General features: G+C 46.3%; 1 protein-coding gene across 2 annotated transcripts; it reads right to left on the reverse strand.

The window, feature by feature from the left end:
* Positions 1-11,205: 11,205 nt before the first annotated feature.
* Positions 11,206-20,503, reverse strand: NABP1 (nucleic acid binding protein 1). Of its 2 annotated transcripts, XM_059820467.1 has the most exons (7): positions 20,389-20,503; positions 20,133-20,271; positions 18,833-18,874; positions 16,909-16,980; positions 15,395-15,467; positions 15,082-15,148; positions 11,206-13,551 (listed from the first exon to the last, which is right to left on the reverse strand). In XM_059820467.1, exons 1-7 carry the CDS (start codon positions 20,477-20,479, stop codon positions 13,364-13,366), a joined length of 672 nt encoding a protein of 223 aa, XP_059676450.1. In that variant the 5' UTR covers positions 20,480-20,503; the 3' UTR covers positions 11,206-13,363. The 2 variants fall into 2 exon arrangements, with proteins under 2 accessions (XP_059676450.1, XP_059676451.1); XM_059820468.1 differs by lacking the exon at positions 18,833-18,874.
* Between the last annotated feature and the right edge of the window lie 1,419 nt (positions 20,504-21,922).

Genomic DNA, 21,922 nt, shown 5'->3' on the forward strand with positions numbered 1-21,922 from the left:
TATTTGGAAAAGACAAAACCCAACCTACGTCACTATGATATCCAATTCTTTGTAAATAATTCTGGATGAAAGGACATGCCATTTGGAGAATCCATTCATTTCCATCAAATAAAAATCTCATTAAAAATAAGCTCCTTCTCACCTGTAGCTAACTCAATAATTAGGTGTAGCTACATTAATTAGTTATAATCCAGAGATTACATGGGATAATAGCATGCTCTAATAAGGAAAAATGATGTTCGACTTTTGAACATGTGAGTTTGTGGATATTTCCTTAGAGGGGAGCATGCTTTACAAAAACTATGGATTCAAACAAAAGAGCAATTTTAATTCTTTACTGTGAGAAGTGAACATGAAAATAGTTCTCAGAAGCCCAGGAAACCAACCTTGCTGTTTCTTTGGCCACTATCTTCCAAACATCTTCCAAATTTTGAAGCTTGGATTTTCACTGAGGAGTGGAAGTCCTGGGAGCCTCGCGCTACCCCAGCCCAGCGAGGAGAGCAGCTACGGCCCTTCGGGAGAGACCAGAGCACCTGCAGAGGCAGGGCTTTAATAGCACACAGATGAGACCTGGGCAGCCAGCACTGGATGGTCGTTGTGGTCACAGGGTTCATTTTCTCATCAGGAGTGCTGCAGGCAAGGTGGCAGGGCTGTGACTGGATCAGCAGAGGTGAAGGTTGCCTTTCTTGCTCCAGACCAGGAGAATCAAAACAATTGCTTGTGTTCCCATTCTCTACAGCCCTTAATATCCTCCCTGTGAACCCCCTGTGGATCACCTTCAGCTACCCACTTGCCTATCAATTCATCTTCCTGATCTGCACAGTGTGGTTATGCCTGGTCATATACACAAAATTCAAGCAATACACAAACCCTCCCATTATTTAAAACCTTGTTTCACCCTGACAAACAAAAGCAACATCTGTACCACTTCCCCATTTGACCAGCGAGTTTTCTGCTAGATTTTTCAACATCAGAGTTTCACCACGTGAGACAGACTGCACAGCAGTCTCCCTCAAAAATCAAACAGGCAGCAGGGTGTTGGATTTCACCGCAAAACAAACATAAAAGTACTAGCAATGAAAGCTGAGCACAGATTTTTGGGGAGGATGATGCCAGGTTTGAAGGTTTTAGTGGATGGGGTTGCTTTTGTTACTGTAAGTGGTGACCTATCCTATATGCCAGTGGAAAGCAGGTTCCCCCCTTAGCCCCACAGATTTGCAATACTTATTTTTTTTACATCTAAAATCATGCAGTGGTGGTTCAGGCATTCCCATGGATAAGCATTTGGCTTTCAACCCTCTCTTTTCAACTTAAGAAACAAAATTGTAGTCTTCCAAATAGTTTTACAGTGACTTCATATTTAACTTGCAGCCCAGCAGGTCAGAATGCTTTTGGTCATCTTTAATACACTTACTCACATGATGCAGGTATGAGCATACCAAACCAAAGGCAGTATTTGCAGAACGCCTTCTTTAAATCACAGAAAAGTTAGTTGTTTTGTCTCAAAATAATTATTTGTACAAACTGGAACAAACTTTGTGCTGCGGAACTATCCACAGAAACATGACAAACACACCAAGTGATTTTAAAACACTTATTCTCCAGAGATGCTACCGAAGGTGGTTTCTTAAGCACTTGCAGAAAAGCAAATGCATGGAAACAAATGTATTTTTATTTTGTAAAAGTAAACATTTTTCTGCTGAAGAGAAAGACATACTATTTTTAATGTGGATCGGTTTTGAAAAGGACACAGCTGTTGCTCATTCACTTACCCCACTGCTGCCATAGTCTCCAACAGCTTTTTACTGCAAATTCAGGCTCAGTCCTGGGATGCTCAGATTTTGTTGGAGACCCTTGAATGGGAACCCCCATGAAGTGGGCTTCATGCTGCCAGGGCGGTTAGCATGCTGGGATGCCGCTCTCTCGCCCAAGATTTCCACATCAAATGCATGGTCCAACTTCTCAATAGTTCGGAGGTTTCAAGCTGTCCTAGAATGGTATTTGAAGTCCTGAACGCTGCCATCAGCCCAATGCGCTATTTCTGAGCCTTCGCCCACCTGCCCACCCCTGGGAGAGCCCAGGAACAGCTCCCTGCTCTGCTGAAGAGTCCTGCTTTTAATGGGTTTCTGCAACAGTTCTTTCTGTCATTGCTGAGTAGATTAAAAAAAAATCAAACTGAGATTAATTACAGTAATAATTAAAAGCTGACGTTCCAGCAGTTAAGCCAGACATCTTGCTTTCTGAAAGAGCCCGTCCTGCAGGCGCAAGGGACATTTTTGATGCTGTAGTTCTTCCCGCTAAGTTACTCTTCAGCCATTTGCAGATGTGCAATTTGCCTTATTTTATGAATCACTGCCTCAAAACAAGACTAAAACAACTCAAACCACTCTCATTTTCTATTTGCAAGACTCAGTGCTTTTTCAGAGAGCAGAAAAAACATTTGTTTTGGTGGTATGGGGAGAGCAGACTTCGTTTTCTCCAGTACTAATCACTCCTGTCCTTGCATACAGACATATAAATCTAGATGCTAGAGATAGCCATGAGAGACAAAACTTACCCACTCTAGATTTCATTTTATTATTTTATAACACAGATTAGAAAAAGATCCCTTTAAAATAGCTTGAGCTAGCCTGGAGTTAAAATGAGAGACCGATGTCCCCACTTCCCCGCAGAAAGCCCAGCTCCCCCGGGAGACCCGACCCCCTGCCTCCTCCACCCCGGCCACACGCTGCCTTCACTCCACGGGGCCTCGGCCACGCTATGTACCATGCGAATACCCAAGGACCCTCTAAACATCCAGAAGCAGAGTACTACATGGTTTTCTGGACGGTGAACAGCGACTAGCGTGAGCCTCAAGTCCAGCAGCCACTCCTCGCCCCTGCCTCCCCCTCCATCACTTCTCTCAAAAACTGGTGTAGCAATAGGTATTTCCAAACTGAGCCAGCCTGGTGACAGACTCGGGGCTTTGGTATTCGGAAACACCGCAGTCTTGGTTTAAGCAGATACTTTGTTCAGCTATTTTCCCCCACATCTTGGCATCTCATTGAAATGGGCTTTATTAGGCACTTACATAGTAGAGCTGTAAAGAAACCAGCTGGTTAATTTAAAAGAGTGCAGTCCTTACAGCATTCCCTTCTGTGTTTCTCTTGAAGCACACAAAAGAAATTAATTTGTATCACTTTTTCTACCACATCATTAGTTTTATTTCCAAATCTATATTCTGGTGGAAAAAAAGTCTCAATATGCCTTCTGCATTAAACTTTGCAGGGCCGAAAGGAGCTACTACATTATGAAAAAAAGCATAACAGCAGGATTACAGTCTCACTTGCAAGCCAAAGCCACGAAGATGCTACTGTCCCTGCCAAGAGTACATATTGTCACTAAAATAGTTGCTGCTGCAGGCCAGCGTTAGCCCAGATCGACCACATATCAGTAAAGAACATCTAACATACACCTATACAGGTCTTAGCTGCAGCCCTCTGGAAGCGACAGTGACAGACAGTGCCGAGAAGCTCATATGGGTCTGACAAGGGATGAGCTTAGGATGGGGCAAGGTGCTGAGCCTGCAAAGCTGATACAGGGCAGAAGGAACAGAGGCACAGGCAGGGTCCTGAAATCCCTGGAAGGTGGCAGGGTAAGAAACAGCTGAACCACCGGAGCCACAAGAGTTCGGACAAGCCATGAAGCAAGGCTGGAGGCAAAGGAAGGCAAAAATCATCCATAAGCCTATTTCAGCTGAAGACATGGGAGCAAGAAGAATTTGAAGGAAGAAAGGGGGGTATTGCCCTGTGGGAACGATGCATATGTAGACATACAGCTATTTTAGTGTCCCCCTTTTAGTAGGATCAGGTATTGTTGTTTAGACAGCCTGAACAGCAAATTCTTCCAAGGCCATGAAGCCAACAAACAAACCCTTATCCTACGCCACAGTTCTCGCTCGGTGTCCTGCACCCCACCTCCCAGTGCAAGGCACGACGGTGACATCCAAAAGAAATCCAGTTCCACACAGGGCCAACCCGCCAGATGTCAGAGATGCAGAGCTACCCCAGCAAGTCTGCAGAGTATTTACAAAGCAGTTTGCTAAATTATACAAAGGGAATAATTTGCAATGTAATGGTGTGTTTGCATTCTGAATATCTGATTTCCTGTTCAACAAATAACCTAAACACTCCCAACCAAATGAAATGTAGACAAGACTTAAAACGTTTGAAGAAAAGCGCTCATCCAGAAAATTAAGGTCAACACGGAACAGATGGTGCCTCTGAAAAATGTGGCTTCAACATTTATCTTTATGTAAAATAAAAATCTTTTAAAAACCTCCGGCTGTTTGGTGACAGTCCTACTTGAAATATTGAATCTCGCACTCCATGGATAATAAAGAAGCACTAAAAAATTACTTCAAAATACTAAATCTAAATAAAGTTCTCTCAACTACTGTGCAATAAGATTTTTGTGGGCATGTAAATACATATCAATAAAAGATAGATTCAATCGCTTCTGTAACCGCTATAAATATTGCAAGTGCTCTCCCCATTTCCATAAATATGACCCATGACTCCCAAGTGAAAAGCTTTTTCATTTGCAGCAGTCAGGAAAAAAATGATCCTTTCTTCTTTATCAAAGTCTTTTGAAAGGCTGAATTTGAAGCCCAGCGCACAGGGAGTTGTGAACAACTTGTTACGATGATGCATGAAATGCCTTCTCCAGCCGCGGAGGATGCGATCAATGGGATTGCAGGAGGATCGCTGTTATCCTGGAGGGCAGGCAATGTCACACCTACCTGGGGAGGGAAACAGGGGCTCTAATTGGGCAGGCCTGCAAATTGCTTTGGTAATACCGAAATGAGCTGGAACGAGCAGGAATAATAAGAGACAGACCTGACAGACACCCAATGAGTAATAACATCTTAGAGAGAAATCAGAATTATAGCCGAGAAGTTGGGTATTGTGCAGGTAATCCCACGGCAAGGTGAGCAACAGGCGGGGGAAGGCTCGGCAGGACAGCAGGCGAGCCCCCTCCCTGGCTGCTAGTGATGACTTTCTCAGGACAGGTAAAAGAGAGGGCAAGTCAGAGAAAACAGAGCGCTGCACAGCAGGGATCTTTCAAATTTACCTGAAACCAGAAAAAAACCCAACCCAACGTCCACACATCCTGGGCCAGAGTGAACCAAACATTTTTGGAGGAAGAGGAAACACCTGCAGCACCCAAAAATACAGTCCCAGGGAGACATCCTCCTGTGCGACACTGAGAGAGCACCCTGCTGCCAGCCAGGGCCCTCTGACAGGCTGTTACTTCTCATCACTGGCCACGCACATCGCCCTTAAGTTAGTTCCTAAGGGGCCACCTCAATGCCTGGACTGAAGAAGTAGCGTGTGATAACAACTACAACTCACCAGCTTTGGAGATCAAAGCAGCCACAGCCATAGAAGGAGCTATTTGCTCATACCACCCCCAAATCAAAAAATCAAAATTAGCCCAGTGAGAACAGACCGTTGAAGCACATCCACAAAAATACAAAGTAATTACAGATCTAGCAGTTTTTGTCTGATGGTCCCCAGACATCCAACACAGCAACCATTATCAATGCACCTCTTTTTTCCCAACATGGCTTCCAGCCATTTGCATCCAGATTTTTGTAACTCACACCTTCAGCTACAACACTGATGAAGCTGCACAGAAGGCTTCTGCAAATCCACTTTGCTAAACAAGCTACAGGAAGCTTATTGCAGCACTTTTCTTGAGTTGACACATCCTTCCTATTGGCTTCATGATACTGACGTACTGATGTATTGGATCCCGCTTCCTCTAGAAATTACCTCTGATTCCCTGCTCTACCGGGGAAAATAAGCTCAGCAAGAAAACTTAGACTCGCTGTCCCTAGCAATGGGCCCTGCCATCAGTAAAGCACAGCCAAAATGAAACTAGATTGCGCATACCAGGGAAAGGCTTTCAAGAGTGGCTTTTGCACAGGGGTTTCTTGCTTCAAGGTCATCCCAAACCACATCACAGACAGCTCTGATAAGCAACAGCACTACAACAGCTCACCAGAGTCTTACAAATAGTACAGAGTAGATCAAATTCTCTTTTTCTCCCTACCTAGGGGTTTTTTAAACTAAACTAGATCTTTTCTTTTAAGAGAAGGTTGTGTTGATTTTGTCAGTTCTATTGCATAGCCAACTGCTGCTGCTGCACATAGAAATGCTTATCTGCATCAGGCCTCAACTCACTATTTCTAAAAATAAAGTAAGTCATATTAATTTGTTGCTCCAGCACCTGGAGTTTAAAGTTATTTCTTGGCAACTTCTGTTCTTGGCATTTAAATATTTTTCATATTCAGCTGAAGTCTGACAGCACTGTTGGTTATCCTTCTCTGCCTCGCTAATAATTTGGTTGATGGCATGCAGGTGGGTTTCTCATAATTAAAAAACCCATTTGCAAAGTTTGCATTAGGCTATCCGAAAAAAACAGAACACTCCATTCAAAGGTTAAATATAAGTAGGCTGCAGAGCTCCATGAAAATATTGCATAATTTAGAGATAAAAATAGTTTTGCTTTATTCAATCTAGACAGGATAGGTAGATTTTTACCGCAATCAGCCTAAACCTCATCTCTCCAAGTTACATGCTCAAGCTGATTACAGAAAATTAGATTTAGTATTAATCAAACCTAGGAAGGAAGAAATTACAAAAATTAAACTAATGCATAAATCATAGACAATAATGGTGGAAACGGCTACAAGAGATCATTTAATGCATCTTCATGCTTGTCCCATGCCAGAATCAACTAACCCCCCCTCCCCAAGCCACTCCTGGCCGGTATTTGTCCAACCATTTTAAAAATTTGCCTATGACACAGGTACCAGAAGCCACCAGCCAGAGTCCTCCAGGGCCCCACCAGCCCTTCTGCTACAGACCTTTCCCTGGCATCCTCCAGCTATCCTGATTTGGGGTGTCCCCCACGCCCCTGCCCTGGTGGGAATGCATGGCAGGACCCGAGCGGAGCAGAAGCACCAGCTCTAACAGATCAGTTGCTAATGGCTGCACTTCCCACCTGGCAGGATGTGATTTTTCCTTTTCTTCAGCAAAAAATAAAAGCAAGCTTCACCAGCAGGTCCTGCACAAGCAGCTTCTACGCCGCTGGACTGCTGTGCCCAGCAGACAGCTGGCGTTGCCGTGTCCGGAGCCACAGCTTTTCACCCGCAAGCTCAGAGGCACCAGTAACTGGCGCTGGGGTGGAAGGGACGGCCTTGCCCTACCTGCTACGGAGCCATACAGGTACCCACGGACCCCGCACCGGGATCTGGCACCACAAGAGCCCGAGCTGTGCAATCGCAGCACAAAAGCACTCCTCGAAGCAGCACCAGCAGGCAGGTCCCAAGGAAGTGGCCGCCTCTCCCGGTCGCACCGGCAAGCTCTCCGCGACTGGTGGGTTGCTTGCAATTTTGGGCAGTGAACTGCAGCACTTGAACTGGGAAAAAAGCAAACCCAAATACCTAACTATAAAGAATCTGAGTTTAGGAATATATATTCTTAAAACATCTCTTGATTTAGAAAGAAAAATCTACACGTTGGCTGTGGCTTTCAGTTTTTCCATAGCATTCAGCATCTTCATAAATTATAAATTTAGCATCTGATAGATGTGCACCACCACCTTATCCTGGTTTTACTGATGAGAACCTACTGCCTGCACAGGATCCAATCCAAATCATGCTTGAAGTCGGTGGGATCTCCCGGCCGTCCCCATGGGGCATACAGCAGAGCTGGGCACATGTGGTTCCGAATTTCCCAAATGGTTGTCCAGTACTTTGCAAGACCATTTCACCCTCTGGCCATGAACCTGAAGAAAGCTTGGTAGAGGGCTTTGCCAATATACTAACAACATACAACTACACTCCTATGGAGTCTCAGTTAATGATGCAGTAAGCCGATTTTGTCTTTTATATGCCAATTTATCTAACACGTAGCATCTCGTCAGCCCTGCAGTGACTGCACTGCCTCAGGTTCTCCACTCTGCAGAGCGGATACCATCCCATTTATACTTGTACAGTAAGGAAGCATTTGGCTCTGAAGGTACATTTGCAGAACAAGAATTTTCTAAGCTAAATCCTGATGTTTTACTCCTTCCCTAATCTTGTTCCCTAAGAAACGTACAAATCCGGACAGTCTTTATCAGCTGGGGGTGCAGGAGGGCAGTTTTAGATGAAGCTCTTATAACTGCCTTACCTTCTTCCTGATAAAAAACATCAGCAATTTAGAGAAATTAAAAAGCTAAATGAAGTCCTTAAGTGATCCCTTTAGTCACTTCCAAACTTTTTTCTAATCCCTTTGAACTCCATCCTCTGTAGTTTAGTCAACAGCTTGTTTAGGATTAATTTTTCCCATCCCAATTACAAGATGCTTTGTATGTTTATACATGTTATATAGGCACACACACACAAACATCCATCACAGAATGGATTAAAAAGCATAATCCTTATAAAGAGCCATAACAATGTCAAATTCTCTGGAATCAAGAATAAAGGAATTAGTAGCATGAATAAGGCTGAAGTCAGAAAGTGAATCTCTGAATGAATTCCTGAAGGGCTTTGCTGAAAACTTCAATCTCAGTTTTCAGGCAATTGCCCCTGGTTTGGTATGCGTCTTCCAGTGGGAACACAACAGCTTTTTTTGTTGTTGTTTTAATTGAAGCCATGTCTCCATGAGTGGTTCCCCCCTTCAGCCAGCTCCAATCTCCCTAATTATGCAGAAGCAAACAAAAGCATGCCAGCAAAGAGGCTGTTAAATCAACCAGGCACACAGCCCCGTAAGGTCTGGGTGTTTCGGTGGCCCTAAGCAACCACCCCCCCACCCCAAAACAGAGCAGGCACTGCGGACACTGAGCATTACCAGCAGTGACTGAAGTACCACCCAAGCCACTGAGGCGGGCAGAGCCCCTCTGAGCTCCCCAAACACAGCACCTGGAGCTGCTGCTCTGGTAGGGGCACAAGCCCCTGCAAATGGCCAAGCGAACGCAGCAGCCTGGAGCAGGGGCTTCGCAGAGCCCGGCGCCTCCAGCACCCACACACAGCCCCAGATCGGCCCCAGACCACGCTGCCGTGCCCCTCGCTGCACCTGCAGCACGGGGGCCTGGGGGTTGCTGGAGAATCCACCCTTGGGGGATGCTCCAGGCCATCCCAAGCAGGGCACCCAGCCCAGGCTGGCCAGGGGTCCCCTGGGGTCCCCGCGCTCCCCAGCAGCGAGGGCCAGGTTTGCCCAGCAGCACTGCATGGCAGGGGGGAGCGTCTGGCTCAGGCACAGCAACCATTAGCTCTACCGCAATCATTAACAGAGCCTCATCAGACCGGGGACAGGGAGTCACAGCCCTGCAACTACCTCAGTAACGTGCGCTGGTGCTGGACTAAGGGGAAACTCCCAGACTCAACCAACTCTCGTTCGAGCTAGCCACTAGCAAGAGCTGCAGGGAGAAAGCAGTGCACCTCCCTCGACTGCCCTCAAAAGCGCTGCCGGAGACCGCGCTAGGCAGTGCAAAGAACTGCTTGGCTCGAGGGTTAATAAACAGTACGTCTGAAAGGGGACATCTATGGGCATTCGAGAGCAGCAGGGGAACAACCTGGCAGCAGAGAATGCACAGACCACGAAGCAGCCCAGGAAACTTCCCTAGAAGCACTCAAACCCCCATTGCTTTTACTAATTCCTAGTCCTAACAAAGCACTTGGGAGCTACTGATGAAAACTGCCTTATAGAACAGGAGAGGATCCTTTGTTTTGGGGGTATGGACACGAGTTGCAGAGGGTGACCATAGCACAGCCAGGTCATTAGCATTAAGAGCTACGAAAAATTTAAGGCCCCAACAGGCTGCAGGGAACAGCATTTTTCTGCTCAACACTTCCCCAGGTCCAGAGAAATGCACGCACTAACAGAACATGGCTGACATCCCTGCAATGCTGCTAAGGGTGTCGTCTGTGCGGACTGCACTGACACGGGAAAAACATTTCATACAGCCCGCAGCAGCTTCGCACAAGCAGCAGATAGCCTTGCTGGAACTTGTGTGATGGTGAGGAGCAGCATTATTGGAGTGCACAGGAGTGCAACCTGCCAGTCTCAAGTTAAGGCCAAAGCTAATTAAACAAGTTCTGAAAGCAAATTATATATCCCATGCCTTGGTCCAGCATTTGTATTTGTTCTTACAATACCTTCCCATTGTCACTGTGGACATGGAGTGCATGACTCTACCATGCATCCAAGGTTAGGTGAGTATTTCACGGTACAGGACTGCTTTTCCACTTTTGGGGTCAAGGTGGAAGATTCATGCTGAGCATGGACAGAAGGAACACATGGAGGACTGCAGCAGACATACAGCAAAACTCTCCACTGCCACATTGCTGCAGACTGCCATCAGTCCTTTTGTTAGGGCAGGTTAAGAGGAGCTGAGCTGTTGGGGGTTGATGGTAACTGGGCATCTTGTGACTCAAGTGTGTCGGGACTACTCAGCTGCACTTCAGCACTGTGCAGTTTGTGTCTGGACATGTGAACACCTTCCAGAGTTTTTTTTCCTTGGGCAAGCTGTATTATCTAGAATGATACTACCTTAACTGCAGCCTTACCTCTAATATCTTGGTAAGACATCTGCAGAGAGACTCCCTAATGACCTAACCATTGGGCATCTATGAACTGCTTTAGTGGCAGAGTAATTCATGACAACTGCTTGTTTACATAGAGAAATGCATCTCTATGTCTCTCTGTACACCGAGGTGGTATGATCCAAACTGATGTAAGGCAGGGTCCCAGATTCCTCCGCAAGCTGAGAACTCACTATCTTGACACTGATACCTCTGAGGGAAACAACTTTGTCTTAGGTTCACTGGAAGATCAGAAGACCTTGAAAAATTACTAGGATTATATTTACTTTAAGTCCATGCGACTTTTCAGGGCACAGATTTCCCCTGCAAAGAAGTAAAAATTTATTAATAAACTAAAATAGTTTCACATAAGAAACAGGAAGGCAGGAATGCTACTAACCTTGAGAACATGAAGAGCAGCCTCTTGCTTTCTTCCTCCCAACTGCAAATCAATCGTCTACTTGACAGCAAGCTTTTAATCTTATGCCACTTATCAGCAGTAATCGTCTCACTTTTTATTTGGAATTTGTGAACAAGTATTCTGTTTATTAGCTTAATAAAAGTTCAAATGCATAGAGCTACAAACATCGGGCATCTCAGCACACACTAACACAGGAGGATTCCCCCCTATTTCAACCTTCTTTATGCTGTAGAGCAGTCAAGACCACCAGGATTTGAGATCCATGGTGGAGATACCCCAATAAGTATAAAGTCCCCACCATGCCATCACTTGCACTGTTCACTTGCCACCTTTACAGCTACTACTGGAAAGCACTGCTCTCACACCATACTTACATCTCATTTACCTCCGGAACATGTTATATATACTTCACAGGTTTAGAAGTCCTCTTGGCTTCCTTCTCACAAGCGTATCAAAATCTCTTAATGCAACACTGCATAACAGGTTGTCCATGCATCTAGACTATACATGACTTATTTAAATAAGTAAGCAATTTAAAGTCCCTGAGTTACACATCACCTCCTTATACCATTTTCCCCAGAAGTCACTGCGTGCTTTCTGGTTCACCAGTTAGCACTGTTCTTCTATAACAGCACCCGTGGGTGATCTCATGACGCATGCCACCCTCTTGTGCCCAAGACAAGTTTCACTAGTTCCACCTGAAAGTAGGTATCAGGACAGTACTTTACCAGACCAGAGGCAAACAGCCCTCAGGTGTCTGGGCACACAGGTCTCTCTAAACCTCCCTTCAGAAGTTTGTTGTTGCTGCTGTTTGCATTTAAAAGAAAGTTCAGTATTTCAGACTAAGCAAGGAACTGTTGCCAATTAGAAGCAATTTTTGACAAATCATCATGATAGAGCACCAAAAGCAGAAGTATCAAATGTAAATAACTTGTAAACATTAGTGACATAGTAGTAGATTCAAATAACTTGAACAACCACAGAGACAACTCACAATTCAGAAATAATCTTTTGTCATGAAGTCTTTATGGCTTGACAGAAAGAAAGTTAGATTTGTTTTTGAAATGGTTAGTGCAATTTTTTATTGGAGAGGTCAGCTATAAGAGTTAAACAGATGAATCCAGTATGACACCTCAGCTTCCAAGTTGTTCTTGAACCTGATCTGAAATATGGCACTGGACTCTCATCTAGAGTCAAGGCATTTGTGATCTCAGAAATAAAACCACAGCTATTTTCCCCCGGGGTGATGGTGGCGGGGGGCTAAGTTCTTTAAGGGATAATTCGTATTTCATATAAAACCCAGGAAGGAAAGCTTAGCAGCTTAACAGCATCAGAAGTGCAGCTGTGTGCTTGGCCAGTACCTCGGCAATCCACACATACAGCTTCATCTAATACATAATTCATTTGGAAAAGTGAAGGAAGGAGATGTAGGCAGCCTCATTGAAGAGATGGGTAATGCAGCATTTGAAAACAGTTCTTTCCTGGGAATTCAGGCTCCTACAAAGTAACCTTGGGCTTTTACACAAGGGGTGGCTACAAACAGCCTACTCCCCAATACTGTCTGAATTTAGATCCTCCTCTCCTGCTATTTCATGCAAAGCAAGAATGAATACCCAAGCTTCTATCCAAAGCAAAAATCAGTGTCACTTTCCTTGACAGTGATAATGGTGTTTATGGAGAATTTTTAAGTAGTGTACACATTTTTGGAATCAGAAGCTTCAAGACACTCACCGTGTCTTCAACTTTCATCTGAGTTATCCATTCTCTAATTCAGGAGACACTGGTAGGTGCTGGCACCACCATTTCCTTATACCACCATTTCCTTATACTTATTGCTCTTACAAGCTATATTCATTCCAAGGACACCTAGTTCACTAGAGCATCTTTGCTCTTTCCCCTTATTTCTCTTCCAATACGAAGAGCTCCCATTAACCCTAATGGAAGTCAACGTATGCGCACACAGGACATAACAGACCTTTTAAGGCTATATGGCTGACCAATAGAAACAGAAAAACACATACATGTAACTGAATTTTTTTCCATTTAGCAAAGGGTACTGAGTTTTAAATTGAGGCTATTCAACCCGTCACCCTTACTTTCTTATATCCACCTTCTCCCCTATCCTCTTAATTTATGGGGAAGACTCACTGTGCTTCCCTAAGCAAAACAAGAAATAGATCACATCAAGTTTGCTCCATAGACCAAAAGGTAAAAAAACAACAATAAAGGACAAACTGGTTCACAGTTAACTATAAATAAAAGTGCAATAAGTGTTCAAGTAGAGTGTAGAGTTTAAGCAAGCTGTACAACCACATTTGGCATAGTCATCTTTTAAAGGCTCTGCGTGGGTCCCTCCCATTACTGACAGCAGGGAGAAGAGGCTGAACGCTATTAGCTGGTGCTGGATTTACAGGTCCTCGTCCATTGCCTCTCCCACTACCTGCATAAGTGTGGCCATGATTATACGTAAATGGAAATCCACTTGATTCAGGTCCAGTTTGTAAACCATTTCCTAAAGAGACAGAAGAAAGGTTATCACGAGTTCCATGGACTGAAATCACTGCTCCCTTACATTTAGCAACAGGGAACGCATGGAGTTTGCAGCAACCAGCGAACCCCGAGCACCAGAAGGAAAAGCCCCTCTAGCACTGCAAGACCCCAAACCACAGCTTACCTTTTTCCCCCTCCCAAACTACTTCCCCTCCATCCCTACCCCCCACTCTCAACTAAAGCAAGAAGGATCACAGAGTTGCATGCTGATTCCTTGCCCAGGAGAGAGACTGGAGTCTCATGAAACTAGACTGGTGCTTTCAGAAACATGCACTGGCTTATAGGTCACACACCCAAGATGTTCCAGCGAGACAGCAGGGCAGCAGAAGTCAAGAAGAAACCAGCAAAAGAAAAGCAGGTGACACAAAGCTCCTTGTGTCATTCCCCACTACCAGGCACACTGAAATAGAAAGCTGCCTTGTGAAGTCCAGCCACAGAAGCAACTCAGCTAGCACCAAGTTCTCATGAACTTGAGCCTAAGCATCACTGCTCATGTTTTGCTGGTAGGAAGAGGGACAGAGCTGAAAAGGCAGAAGGATGACAGGAAGCATGGGGAGAGAAGGAAGAGACAAAAGGAAATCACTGCATTTAAAGACCACACAAGAAGCAGGAAGAGACAAAAGAAGTTTCAGAAGATATGCACAAGCTCAGTGAAAACAGCTGTCCACCGCTCAAAGCAGGGACACCAAGGAAGAACCTACACACTAACTGGGCTGAAAGCCTACTTGCCTCACCCTGGCACTGAAGAAAGACTGGCCTGAAAGCATTACCCTTCTTTGTTCAGAATCATTTATTTTCAAAGGAACAGAAAGGGCTCGTAAGTAAAATAAGAAATGAAAATCATGTTGCTAAAGAGGAAGCCGACAGTCAGCGAACTGAAGTGACACAGGTTTAACAGCAAGTTATGGATCAGTTTGCTGTCATCCACCAGCAGAGCTTAGCTATACAACACCAGGTACTGAGTCTGGGCATCATGTAGGCAGGCCATAACTATGGTTCCCTCTCAGCTTACACCCACTCAAGTCTTTGAAGCATTTTCTTATTCAAGATTCAACGTTTAAATACATCACAAAATGATCCAGCCAGGTCAAATACTGGAATTCAGATTACTATCACTTCTGTTTTGGGGAGCTAACCTGGCAGGAAAGCCAAGGTGACTGGCAAGATCAAAGTAAGTCATATTTAAAGCCAAGGTCTCGGGTGGTTTTAAAAAACAGAATTCTAAGTGCTGCAAAAACTCTTTGAAAGCATCAAAACAATTTAGGATTACTCAAGTCCTTTTACATGATACAGGCTCCTTGAATATTCTGATCTCTTCCTCTTCCAGGGAAGAAATCCCGAAACTATTATTCAGGAAATGTTCAGGCCCCAGTCTAAAAGACTTTTTAGAGCACAATACACTTTTGCCCCAGAGTGGAGAACCCTTAGCAAGATAAATTTCTTTTTATTCCCCATGAAGTGTTTCATCTTTTCACAAAATGAAAAAACTTACCCAGTGGCCCGAAAGTACAAGAACCCATACTACTTGATGCAGAACTATTATTCTGTTCACCCTGTGCCTTCAGAGAAATGTAAAAAAAAAAAGACATGGATCAGAGACAGAAATTTCACATTTTTAAAAAGGCTGATTTTTTTCCTGTGTTCTTACAGCAGCTCCACATGGAATCTATCTGCTACTCTAATTATTGTCTCATTTTTGTCTATATATCACTTCAAGTCCATTTTTCCAGAAGATCACAGCCTAGTGTGAAGTACTGAGACCAAAGGGCACTTTATGCCAGAAGTCTCAGACAAGTTTAACATACCAGTTTGTTCTGCCCGACGTGTTCCGAGTTGGGCTCACTGAAGTTTGGCACTTCTGAGTATACCATGCAGAACCTGGGGAGAAATTAAGATTTTGAGGAAATCTAAAGCCGTTTTTTAACAGTGTTCTCAACTCCACAACTCAAAGAGCGTATGTTCTTGACATATCCCATCACCTAGAAGTAACTAATCCAGACCCCACCGTTCAGAGAGTATCCATAGGTATTAAAAGGTTCTTTAATCCCTCTATAGGCTTGTTGGCAAAGCTGTCACATCTTCCTGGTGAGGGTGTTTCAGTCAAGCAAAGGCAAGTACACATTTACTCTAGGAGGTAAAACAGCCTTAAGAAAACAAAAGGTGATGAAAGGGCTCCCTTCGCCTCTCTTCCAGCAGCACAATCTTGCCCAGCACCCACTCACAAGGTCACTTGAGGCACCGTCACCCAGCCTGCTCCCAGACTGTGACTGCATTAGATCTCTAGGGAAAACTTAAGCACTCCCACACACTCCCATGCTATGGAGTGCCCCATTAACATAACAGCACAGAGCAGTCCAAAACAGGGAGTAAAATTCAAAGCATCCATTTCCACTCAAGAGGACTATGGAGGAATAGGCCCACCAACTCACCACATGGAAATTATGGCATAGGAGAAGAAAAATTTGGATCATTATGCAGCTTGGACCGGTTAAGCAGAAGTGGAGCTCCCACCTCCTGCTGGGAGACACCATCTAGATGAGGACTCACCCCACTCCAGCCTGGCAGAGAGCAAGCTCACTGGGTGACACTTCTGAGGTGATGGCTTTGCACCAAAGAAAATCTGCAGCTCATCTCTCAAAAATCCAGCTGAGCACTGGGCATTTTTAAACCATCTGAGAAAAGAGGTGGCCACCCCACAGCCCCACTTCCCTGATGACTACAAGGCCTCCCATGGCACTTCGTGCAGCAGCAGTACTCCTCTTCTGGTTAGAAAAATGTTGCTATTTTTCCTGTTGCTTGTCAAGTATGTTACTCATGTTTGTTCTTAGTCAGGAGGAGTCGCCGCCTCAGTTTGTGGGCAGTTTAAAGAAGGTTTAATGAGGCTTGCTTCTGTTTAGATATGATTCACTGAAGTTACCTTTGTCTTCCTTCTTTGCACTGCCTGTCTCTCAAGCATAATACGCATACACAAGCCTTCCACCAAAATAAATTGGTTATTCAAGCTGAGGCCTTGGTAAGCAATGCAAATTAAGTCCCTTGTCATTTATACGGTTCCCCCGCTCTCTGTAAAACCCAGACCTGTGCCATGATGGAGGACGATTTTCCTCAAGATACCTATAATCCAGAGAGGGTCGAAGCTCATTACCATTACAGCATCTAAAAACTCACACCACAGTTGCCTGTACTGTACCTATCCATGACCAAACAGGCTTTTGCTGCCCTAACTTCCATTTACTAAGAGCCACCACATCTTATACTTACCATGACGCACTGCTGAGAAAAGGACATAACACTGCAAGTATAAACACGCAATACTTACTCCCCAATTTTATGCAGCTCGCCTCCTCGTCCTGTGTAAAGTGTCAGGCATCCTTTCCATAGAGATGCGTACCTAACCAAAGAAAGGAGAAGCAAAGCAGTGTCTCTTAGTGAGTGAGAAATACCACTGTTGAAAAAGTAGAAGCATGCTATCTTCCAAGAGTTAATAAGTATTACATATTAACATGAATGGACTAAAAAATTCCCAGGGGCCCCAACTTCACCGTGCTAAAATTTTACAGATCCCCATGTTTTACTTCTAGCAAAAGGTACTGGAAGCTCAGCTGACTCCTTCGGCAATTCCAGAAAAGCAGCCAATTATTTTGAGATCGGATGCTCTTTCCCTGGCTGGAGCAGCCCTTATGACTGCTCCTGCAGATGAAAGGCATCTTGCCAAAAGCAGTATCTGTGCTACCATTCACTGACAACTCTCAGTTCTGCTGTCAGCAGGAGCCAGGAAGAACTACCTTTGTTCACTGGAGAATATAAATACTGCTACTGAATATGTATAATAGGAAGTACTTACTTTTTTAGTATAGGTCCTTACCAGATTTTTTTTAAAGGCATAAGTTTGACCATCATGTGGTGACAAGTGACATATAGAAATACAATGAAATCACTCTTTGATTGTGGAAACATTCACTTACGAGATAGCGTGAGCGCACTCTAGTCTTTATAGTGGCACTTGACTTCAAGCACTGGAATCTGAGTTATGAAAAACTTTCTGGATAATTGTTCCTTTCAGTGAGGTGCATCATGCATGTGAAGAAATAATGAAAAAACAGACCAGAAACCCAGGTGCAGCACAAGGGAGTTAACAGGAATATGGGTGTCTTCTAGCAAAGGAATAGGAAGCCCCAGCAATTGCGCTCTCAGGAGTCACACATAATCTGGACAAGTCACCACTTCCTTATGCTCCGGGTCTATCTCTGGAACATAGATAACAAACCTTCCTCTTGCCCTTTGCCTTATCCGCTGAGGCTGGGAGCCATCCAGCTGCAGAGAGGGCCTCGAACAGAGGCAGCAAGGAGGAGCCAGGTTGGCAGAACAGGACCATAATGTCAATGCAACGACAATCTTGTCTGTACTTCAGCATGAGCAGTAAAGCATAGTATCGACAGTTACGGTGCCTGTCTTGGGAGTTTTCCATCCAGAAGCAGGATTAATGCTCTTCACTTCTTAATGCTACCTTTCACTTTAAAGATTCTCTCTGTGCTTAACCTTTAATAACCAGCTAGTTGGACAGCCTCGTGGCAGAGCACAAAGGAAAAGAGCTACCAAATAATAAATGGAAGTTAAACATACATTTACTGGGACAAGACCCAGCAAATCATGCGACTGATAACCTCCAGCACAAAGTTATTCCATGTATGCAAGCATTTGTTTTTGTCTCAGAAAGAGCTGGCCATAAAGCACTAAACTCCAGAACTAACTTCAAATTTAGAAATATTAACTGCAGCAGCTTCCTATAAATAAGTTAATCAGCCAATGACAAAAATCAGCAACAGTGTCTGCTTTTGCAGAGGAATGCCCTACAGCTTGAAATTCAGCAGGAAAAAAAAAAAGACATGTTTACATGTGAGGCCTAGCTAAGCTTTTCTGCTTGTAACAGTGAGCATCCTGCACTGAAAAGTCAAATTAGTCTACAGAGCGGAAATTTACCTGCCTTGCAATGGCAACATCACACATTCAAATTAATCCTATTTGAGTTAAGTATAAAACTGTGCGCGGAGAACATTGTATGCCAGCATGAGGGCATTTTTCTTAATATGAGAGCCAAACCAGAATGTATTTAGCTTTTGCCATTTCCCCAACTACACAGTCCTAAGTGAGCATGCAATTCATGTAAATAAAGGCATGACTTAGCCATGCAGCAGGAACAGTGTTGTCAGTTCATAAATTTAATTCACACAAGCCAAACTCACTTTTTGACATGAAGGGATGCAGCGACCCTCCCATTTGTTGCACTGAAACACCAGAGCAGCTACAGTAAGCCAGTCACGGAGCGGAGTACAGTAACAGTGATGAACAATGTCGCTATTAATTTGTTTCAATGTCATCTACGCACAGGGCTTTGCGCTGGCCCAGAGCTCTGGTTTAGTTCCACCCATCTCGGCGCCCAGCACTCCACGTGCTCTCCACGCAAGCAGGCTTCGGCCCCTTTCCGTGTAAAAGGACATTTGCATAGGAGGAAGCAGCTGTAGTTTTGGTGGCAAGGGTCATCCAGTTTCACTCCAAAACCAAGAATTACACTCAAATGAACAACTTAAGAGCAGCTCAGTTAGCAGCTCCACCGAGTAACCTTTTCCCTACTTTTTCATAAAAACAAATTAAAAGGACCTTAGACACGCCGTAGTTCCACCATCTCCTGGAGTGCTGGAGGCCAAAGGATCAGTGCAATGGATTTCCAAGTGTAACCTAGCTGGCATGAAGAGCTCAAACAAAAGTGACTATCACTTCGCTGCTGACAATTTAAGTTACATGGAAAAGGATTTTCAAATTGAATCTAGTATTCTTTCTCACAGCTAATAAACATGTTTTGTTGGTTTTTTTAATTAAACCAGCTCCAAGAAATTAATTGCTCCTAACCAAACTAGCATGCTCTAGTGTAGCCCTAGCATGAATTTTTACAGTGAAACCGAAAAGGTTCTCTCCTCTGCCCATCACTTCTGTTAAACTCACTGCAATGAAAAGCAACTTTTCTGCATGAGAGACATTAATCATCCCCTCCTTTCATTAAGGAGCTGACTGCTAAAGAATTGGCTGTAAAAATAAGGATGTGCTTTTGACTTCCCTGCTTGATTTACAGACCAGCACTGACTGTTGCCTTCCCACCCCCCCTCCCCCGAAGTATTTTCCTAAGGAGCTTTTTTAAAGCCAAACCATGTCCCTTAAACACCACCGCCTCATTAAAAGCAGGAGCCCTTCGTAGCCATCGGCTGGAGTGTACGCTCACGCTAGGCAAGTTCTGGGGTGGGGAAGGTGGTTTTAATCTGGCGAGTGACCTCAGGGTGCTGCCTGGGTAACAGGGAGCCGGTCCGAAGGGGCCAGCTGGGTCATCCGTGCCCCTCCAAGGGCGGCCGAGCCTGCTCACGACCCCGCACCGTCGCCCCCCCGACAGAGGGGTCCCCCCGACCCGGCGCTGCCCCGCCGCGCAGGCAGCGCTGGGCCGGGCCGGGGAGCGGAGCGGGGCGGCGGGGGCCGCGGGCCCGGCCCCATACGCACCCTTTGGTCAGGCGGATGATGTCCCCCGGCTGGATGAGGCCGCCGATCTCGTCCCACACGGAGATGGTGATGCTGCCCGTCTTGTCCGCCACTTTGCAGGACCTCACCTCGTGCCCGTCCTTCGTCTTGGTGACTCGCCCTGCGGGGAGAAGCGCGGCTCAGGGCGGCGGGGGGGGGGGGGGGGGGGCCGCCATCCCCCCCCGCCGCGGGACACGCGTGGGCGGCCCGGGGGTGGGGCGTGCCGGGCGCCACTTACCGATCTCCAGCACAATAAAGATGACATTTAAGTTTTTCAGTCCGGGTTTTATGTCTTTTATGAGATGGTACGTATCGCTCGCCGCGCTCATGCTGCGGCCGGCGCGGGGGGCAGGGCTGGCGGGGCGGGTCGAGCCCGCATCCCGCGGGGGAGCGGCGGCGGCAGCGCAGAGCCGGGCAGGGGGGCACCGGCAGCCCTCACAGGGGACGGGGACACGAGCACCGAGGGGCTGCGCGGTGACTGTGCGGCACGCCCGACCCCCACCGCGCCCTCTCCCGACCGACACCCCCGGCACAGCCCCCACCAGCCCTCCCGCTCCCGCCGGCACCGAGGAGCACATGTGCGCTGCGCTCCCCTTTATAGCAACCGGGCGGGCCCACCCCAGGCGCCGGGCGGGGGGGGACGGTGCCGAATGGAACCGTCCGGGGCACGCGGAGCGCCGGGACTGGGCAACAAGCGGGCGCGAGCCGGTGCCGCGCGCTGATTGGGCCGCGCCGCGGCCATCTTCTCCTTCTCGGGGCGGTGCAGGGGCAGACGCCGCTGTCACCGCCGCCGAGCAGTGCTGGGCCGCGCGGGGCTCGGGCCGCCTGGCCGAGTGCCCTGCTTCAGGTCGCTCACTCACTTCTTCCCCCCGGAAACAGCCCTGCAGCGCCCCGAGCGCGGCCGGTGGGCAGAGGGGAGGTGGGAAGCGATTCGCCTCCTTCCCGCGCCATTTTAAGGCACCGTTGTAGCACCGGGCGGGCTCTTGTCACAGAGGTTTCCTGGAGGTCGATTCCCGAGCAGCTCCGGTCTCCCTCACTGAGAAAAAAATACACGTCTACAGAAGTGTGCATCCATTGGGGCACCGGCTAGGGGAGATTGTGATGTTACACAGGGGAAGTCTGATTTTGGTCTCCACCAAGCGGAGGTGGCCGCTGTGGGGGCCGAAGGGAGGAGGAGGGCAGTGGTGGCGCGTGGCACCCTGTGACTTTGCGGGGCTGCACCAGTTCACAATGCGCCTGGAACCAAGTGCTCTGTGGACATAGGGAATGCCTAGGGTTATGCAGTACCACGCTTTGAGCCTTTCTGTGCCAAAAATACGAGCCTAAATCCCGTTGACCACCAAAAAGGCCATCAAAGCACCCTGAGCTCTGCCGGGAGCCACCTGTGGAGACACATTACTCTCTGAGCTTGGCTACAGGCTGGGTCAAATGTGGGAGGAGAGCAGCTTCTCCAAGGGGAAAGCTATCAGGGTGGTGGACCAACAACAAGCCCCCTCAGCCTTGTGACAGGCTTGGCTGGAGGGTTCTGAGGAAACAGCGCCCTGCCACAGAAAAGCCCAAAGACGTGCAGATGGTTTGGCAATGCAGCTCTCCCCTTTAGGAAAGGTAGCAGAGCAGCGTACGTGCACTTTGCTTCTCCTTTTCACAGAATCACAGAATCACAGAATCAGTACGGTTGGAAAAGACCTGTAAGATCATCGAGTCCAACCTGGGGGGGGAAAAAAGAAAAAAAAAAAAAAAAAAAGAAAAAAAAAACACACAACATCAAAAAA

The sequence above is a fragment of the Gavia stellata genome, chromosome 8, assembly GCF_030936135.1.
Source record: "Gavia stellata isolate bGavSte3 chromosome 8, bGavSte3.hap2, whole genome shotgun sequence".
NCBI classification, from domain to species: Eukaryota; Metazoa; Chordata; class Aves; order Gaviiformes; family Gaviidae; genus Gavia; species Gavia stellata.

Coding starts and splice junctions, on each gene's coding strand:
- NABP1 (XM_059820467.1), bottom strand. CDS start 20,479: ATGAGCGCGGCGAGCGATACGTACCATCTCATAAAAGACATAAAACCC. Junction 15,149..15,394: donor ACGTCGGGCAGAACAAACTG/GTATGTTAAACT, acceptor ATTTCTCTGAAG/GCACAGGGTGAACAGAATAA. Junction 13,552..15,081: donor TTGTACTTTCGGGCCACTGG/GTAAGTTTTTTC, acceptor CTGTCTCTTTAG/GAAATGGTTTACAAACTGGA.